Source organism: Morone saxatilis, unplaced genomic scaffold, assembly GCF_004916995.1.
Source record: "Morone saxatilis isolate NCDOM2014 unplaced genomic scaffold, NCSU_SB_2.0 Contig19, whole genome shotgun sequence".
Lineage (NCBI taxonomy): Eukaryota > Metazoa > Chordata > Actinopteri > Moronidae > Morone > Morone saxatilis.
Window position 1 is genome coordinate 22,691,910 of NW_023339751.1, and position 6,614 is coordinate 22,698,523.

The window sequence follows — 6,614 nt, forward strand, 5'->3', positions numbered from 1 at the left end:
AAATCATAATTTACTGTTAATGAGGAATAGTTACCAATTATAATTCTTCAATTATAATAATGACCTTTTACTTTGTGGTGCTTTACAAAGCAATGGGTCATGACAGTGAACATTCCACAACTCAGGTCAGTAAATGAATGGAAAGGATACAGGCATCCATTCAAGATATTTAGTTTTTCTTTGTTTTTTTAAAATAATATCATATACAATAATTACCAGTGATACGGGGAAAAGGGGAAGAAAATAACAAAAAGAGCCATCTTCATTCAAAAGTCTATCACAGCCTCACTTTCAGTCCTGCGAGGTAACTAAATTGTAGATATTCCGTTTTTATTCATGAAACGTCAGACCAACGGGTAAATGAATGAAGGAGGCCGCGCGCGACATCACTCTGATTTCCTGGGCTGTCGCTGTCACTTGAACGAGTTGTTTCCATGGTAACGGACAACACAAAGACTACAAGAAGAGTGATGATACCTAGACAATGTCTTACCGAGGGTTTATTGGCCGTCTCTCTAAGGAGGAGCAAGACTTCTGCGACATTCAAAATGCAGCTGCAGAATTTTACCGGGTCAACAGAGTCCCCCAGGCAGTAGAGAGAGCTCTGAACGAGCTCTTCTTCCACCGGCCCGAGGACGTTCACGGTTACCTGGTAGGAGTTCGTTTCCCTGCTGTAAGCTATCTAGCTAACAGATGAGTGCACAGCTAACGTTAGCTAAACACAGTTAACAGCTTGGCTACGTTACTTATTCCCCTGCTGTCTAGTGCTGCCTTCAAGTGCTTCAAGAATATTCCCAACTACGTTAACTTACTTAAATGTGTATGAACCCCCAAATAAAATAAATCAGCGTCAGTGAGTTAACGTACTGAGTGAGTGAGTGCTTTTTTACTTCAAATTATTATCTATTATCCTTCTTAGATACTGACGATATTTCCCAGCCTACCTCAACCTGCAAAACTAGCTTAATTAACTAACTGTTAGCTTACACCACTGGTTGCCAACCTTTTTTCCCTTTTGAGTTAACAAAGTGACATATTTTGTGTATATTTCATGTCATATTCAATGCAGAACAATAACGGACAATAACAACAACTGTTAAACTGTACAATGAACCCATACACAATAACTGCAGGGAGAGTTTTGCTGTTATTCTTAGGATTTTATATATGAAATTCTCTGCCTGTATAAAGTAGAATCCAGAATCAACTTTTAAAATAACTGTTTCATTTAGTTTTCGTCCCAGAAATGAATGAAATGCGGAAATATAAGATAGCTGCATATATTTAGCTGTATATATTTCTCAAAGTTCTCATACACCCTTTAGAATCAAGAAGGCATGACGACACCCCATGTCCTAGTGGACCTAGGGAGCCCATCTTGGGAACCAGTGGCTTTCACCTTCCACTGAGGAGGGGGTGTCTTCTCCTCTTCTTATCTTATCACACTTGTCTGACACACAGAGGATAGCTTGGAAAGAAGTGAGCAGATGGAGGGGGGACGCTAAGCAGAGAAGGCAGAAGTAAACAGAATTGAAAGTCTGATGGACCTTGTCCACAGCAGTGATTTTGACATGAAACAGTAGGGTAAACACGTGTGTTACTATTGATACTAATTGACCCATTTTCCAAATGTGGTTGTCTTTTCAACATAGATTAGCCTAGCACACATCATATCTGAGTTAGGTACAGGAAAGAAAGAAATTGACCAAGGTTCTGACGGAGGCTTGCTCAACTGTTATTGGAGCACAGAGTAAAAAAAGGCGGGGCTTAGAAAGGGTCAATTGAAGGACCAGACTGCAGATTGCAACCATTGCAGTGTTTGGTTTGGCTACTGTAGAAGAGGACCCACTCACTCTGTAGATAAAAACATCTCAACAACCATTCTTATTTTCAGGTGATTATACACCAATGAAAACACATGATATTCCATTACTGACACTAAAGCCTCCTAAATGTTACACACTGGACCTTTAAGGCCCATTTAGTTCAGTAGAGCCTTTCCAGTGAGCCAACGGCAGTACCATGACTTTGTTTGACTTGAAAGGAATGGAACTTTAATCAGTGTCTTTAACCTGTGTTTAGCCTACTATTTCATGTGACAAAATGGCTGCTGTGGAGATATATACATATTTAAAGAGCATTTTACTACACAAAAAATAAAACAGCATAAATAGCGATTTATTAATCATCTGGCGGGCCAAATCAAACCTTATGGTGGGCCAACTTTGGGCTTTTGGGCTTTAGAAGATTGTATAAATGATTTCACACACGTGTCTGGAGTTTTTAGCTTTGTAATAAACATTTCCAGTCACTGTTATTTTTCAGCCAGTATGCCATATTTTAATAGTTTGTAATTTTGGATCAAGATAATAACATTATATTTATTATTAGTATTACTTTTTTTTCTTAATTTTTGAGGAAAGGGCATTCAGTTTGTCAAACTTTTCGGTGGCTTCAAATGCAACACAGATCACCCCAGTGGACGCTCATAATGCTTTGGGGTGGTTGTCATGGAAACAGTACTTAATAGTGAAAAGCTTTTTTTTCTAGCAAAATTCTTCAGGAACTATGTGTCCACGTGACATTGGTTGTGTATTAAATATTTCTCAGGGAAAATTGTTAAATTAAAAACTATGGAAAGTGGAAAACTATTTTGTAGGCTTCTATTTTCACCTTGTAACATTTTAGTGAATGAATTGGCTTTGTGGGGACTAGAGGTTAGAATTTATTGAATTTATTTATTGAAAACAAGAAATATTGAACATGTTTTGGTCAGTCTACATAATCCAACATATAAAATTTCTGTGTTGCTTCTTTTGTAATAAAATTGCAGCCACCACACTAAATGTGTGTGTGTGTGTGTGTGTGTGAATGAGAGCCAGATTGTAAAGTGCAATATCAATGCATATTGTGAGACGTAGGGCTGCACGATATGGTAAAATCATCATATTGTGGTTATTTTGACAGATATTGCGATATGATCCATGATGTTTTATTTTTGTATTACATATTCAATTTTCACAAAAAAAACCAAAACAATTAAAATCATGCGTTAATGTGAAGTTTTGGTGTTTTCCTAAACCTAGAGAACAAGATTTGTAGACCAGGGCACTTGTGCTTGTAGTACAGTACCACATTTTACCTTCATCAAAACCTTGCAGCTCTTGCAATTTGTTTATTGCTTCTGCAATTTGCATATACTTTCAGGCAGAACACTGGCAGAATTTGTGTGTGGTTCCTCAACGAGGTTCAAAATGTCACAACAATATTGTCATTGTAATTTAATTACATTGCAAGAGAATTCAATAAAAAGATTCTAGGTTTTAGACATTTTTTGTTGTTTTGGTTCAGAGTTTATACCGTGTGTATTAACATCCTTGGTGGTGGAAGTACATTGTCCCTTAATTGTAACAGTAAAAAGTATTTTAGCTATGGAAAATGTTTTTAAAAAATCTCTGTGTGATGGATCTAAATTATTCTTTAAATTGTTGTTAATTGCTTGCTAATCAAGGGCATGAGTTCTGACACTGGCTCAATGGCTGTAAGAATCACATAAGTTACATTCAAATGTACAAGAGTTCAGGAGAACATTTTTTTTTAACCATAAACTTTAAACATTCACTTTAGGCAAATTACTTTACAAACCTCTCTGCACCACCAATGATCAGCAGACTGAAGGGAAGGGAGGTTTATGATGCAAGAGGACAACCATCCATCCAGACAGAGGTCTTCTGCATTGTCTGCAACAAGGAAAAGGTAAAATCCATGAGTCACATTTGACCTTTTTGGCTATAGACACAACCTTTTCTCATACAATTCTGCATTACTGTTGAAATGATGTGTCTTTCTAAACTCTGACTGTGGCTAACAGTCGCTCATGTGTCAGATTTTACTTCAGCGTATGCATTAAGCGTAAGGTTGAACAAACAAAGGAGATGTAATTCATTATTGACGTGCTGATGGTTGGAAGTGACAGTAAGGGGCCTCTTCAAACGTGCAGCAGGCTGTAATGTGAAGAGGCAGCTGGAGGCAAGAAGATAGCAATCAGAAAACAGACCTTGACCCTTGCCATTTCAGCTTTTACAGTATCACAACAGCCAGAAAAATGAGATGTGACACCATTAACCAAGGTCTTGGTGAGGTCACTGAGGGCACCTATAGGCCTGTAACCAATGGGCGTGCATCAGCGCTTTTGCTCAGCAGTATTTGTTAATGCTACAACTAATGCCAGTTCCCCAGTGTCAAAGGCAGATTTATTCTAAATAGCATATGCATTGTATAGTGTATTCAAATGTGAATAAATAAGATTTAAGCAACTGGTCAATTTTGTGATTTTGGCCTATTTTCTTTCCATAACATGTCTTTTTTCATTGTAAATACACATTAGGTGTTTATTTTACTGCATTTTGTCTGTCTGCATCTGTAGATTTCACCAAAACATAGCATTAAATAATGCCTAATTTACATATTTAAAAATGTATATAAGTAATCAACTTCCACCTTTCTTTTCATTATAAACTGTCAAAGACAAACATTTACCAAACAATTATCCTGTCTAAAAGAGAAGTTACATGCAGAATCCAATGGCAGTCAATCTGGTACAACCCAGACCTATCAGATGTGCTGTCTTTATCATTTCTTTTCAACAAAGAATCAAGGTTTTTATCAAGTAAACTGGACACAGCTGCGCTAGCCATTGTTAGTCTTCAGAATGAACAGTAATGTGTAATGACAGGAAAAAGCAGTGCAAGTGGTCTGTGAGAAGAAGGGGGTGAAGAGAGACGGATGCTGTGGATGAGAGGAGATGAGGCAGACATATTAACTCATGTCCTCCCCCCTCCAACATGTCCTCCCCCTCCAAGCAGTGTATGTGAAAGTAATGCTAATTCTGAAACGCTTCAGCACAAACAAAGTGAAAAACTGGAGCATGAGTGTGTGTGTGGAGATTGAGGAGGACCTGCTGCTTGTCAGCTGTGTCATTCATACTGTAACAATTTTATGGCAAATAGCTTGTTGATATCCTCTGAATAACCTTTCCCCTCCTGGTGTTCAGCGCATGTCCTCAGCTGCCGTCTCCAGCCACTTTGGGCCGAAGGAGACTTCACTAAACTGGAGTCAGGAGAGGGCTGATCATGTGATGACTGGTGTCCAGTGGATCAATGAACCTCTGAACAACATGCTGAAGGTCCAAAACCCCTGTGACCAATCAGAAGTCGACCATATACTCAGGTAGTGTTCAAATGTGTTTCCATTTACTGTGGAGGGTTTCATCTCTGGTGGGGGGGACCTATGATTGCTTATCCATCTCTAAAGTGGAAATCAGAAATTCATTAATTCATTTACCTAAATTCAAATAGTTAGCTACTAGAACTGATAGACTTTTTACATTAATCTTTAATCAATAATCTGTAACTCATATTTGTAATACTATAAGGCAAACAAACCAACAAACAAACAGATAAATAAGTAGTGCCATTTTTGCATTAGGATACAGTGGGGTCACATGTAGTTTGATGTGTGTTGACCTCCTGGGACGGGGTCATTCAGAGGTTAATGCTTTGCACTATTGTCACAGCCTATCATGTCATCACGATGCACTGAGCTCCTCTTATTTGGGGTTTTGCATTATGTCTCATGACCCACTAGAAAGGCTTAATGAGTATTTATGCATCAGTATGGCTTGGGGTTTGGGTAGACTAAACAATGCTATATTTATATTACACTGCTTGTTTTGCAGTACATTCAAAGTTGGAACTACAAGCAGTGGAAATATCTGACAGATTAGTATATCACATTTACATTAATTGTAGGGCAGTACATTGGCGCTGACTTGGGTCAAACATTTGGGAGCAGAAAATGTAGGTAACGTTAGATGAAGTCATGTTGTGAGAGGACTGCGTGCTGTGGGTTGTTTTGGGTAGTTATCTCTATAACAGCCTGCAGGCGCAGGAAGGGTTCCAGCATTGACCCTCATGTTGTTCTGCCACTGCAAATAAAATAAAATCACAGAAAATAAAGCATTTAGCAATAAATTATCGGATCCACTTCAAGGTTCCTACGCAGTTTAGAAATGGATGGAAAGTTGATTTTAGTAAAGTCCAAGTCTGGATAAACTTATGGAAAAAAGAAATGAGACTATGGAAAAATATTGTATATATTTATCGAACATATAATATTCAGAATTTCTAAAAATTAATTGATCAAACAAGTGTTTTCATAGTGTTTGAAGCAAGCAGCGAGAGCAGCCAAAAAAATTACCACTGTGTGAGAGAACGCGAGCCAGAGCGAGCTTGATGTCGGCAAAAGCAAGTCAAGAAGCATGTGGTGTGACATCTAAATGTCATATGATCTGAAAAATCTGCATAGAAGTCTTGAAATTTGAGCCTTGAGAAGTCTGCCATTTTGAAATGTAAAATGTGTAGGAACCTTGTCCTCAATACACACGGTAATTGTTACCACACATTTGTTCCTCTACCCGCGATTAATATGATTGCATATGTTTACTTTACACATCTGCGGCGGGAGACCTCTGATTTTGGCTATTGTAATTTACTTTAAAGGGGAACTTGGCAACTCTAGCCATTTCTTCGCTGGTTTTCACTTTTGTCATCGCA

General features: G+C 38.1%; 1 protein-coding gene across 1 annotated transcript in view; it reads left to right on the top strand.

The window, feature by feature from the left end:
* Window positions 1-456: 456 nt before the first annotated feature.
* eno4 (enolase 4) overlaps window positions 457-6,614 on the top strand; it is a gene marked incomplete at its 3' end in the record, with an annotated part of 16,856 nt that continues 10,698 nt past the window's right edge. The window contains exons 1-3 of the mRNA XM_035663861.1: window positions 457-652; window positions 3,628-3,756; window positions 5,054-5,229. Of these exons, the coding sequence (XP_035519754.1) occupies window positions 485-652; window positions 3,628-3,756; window positions 5,054-5,229 (473 nt within the window). The remainder of the gene's footprint in view (window positions 653-3,627; window positions 3,757-5,053; window positions 5,230-6,614) is intronic.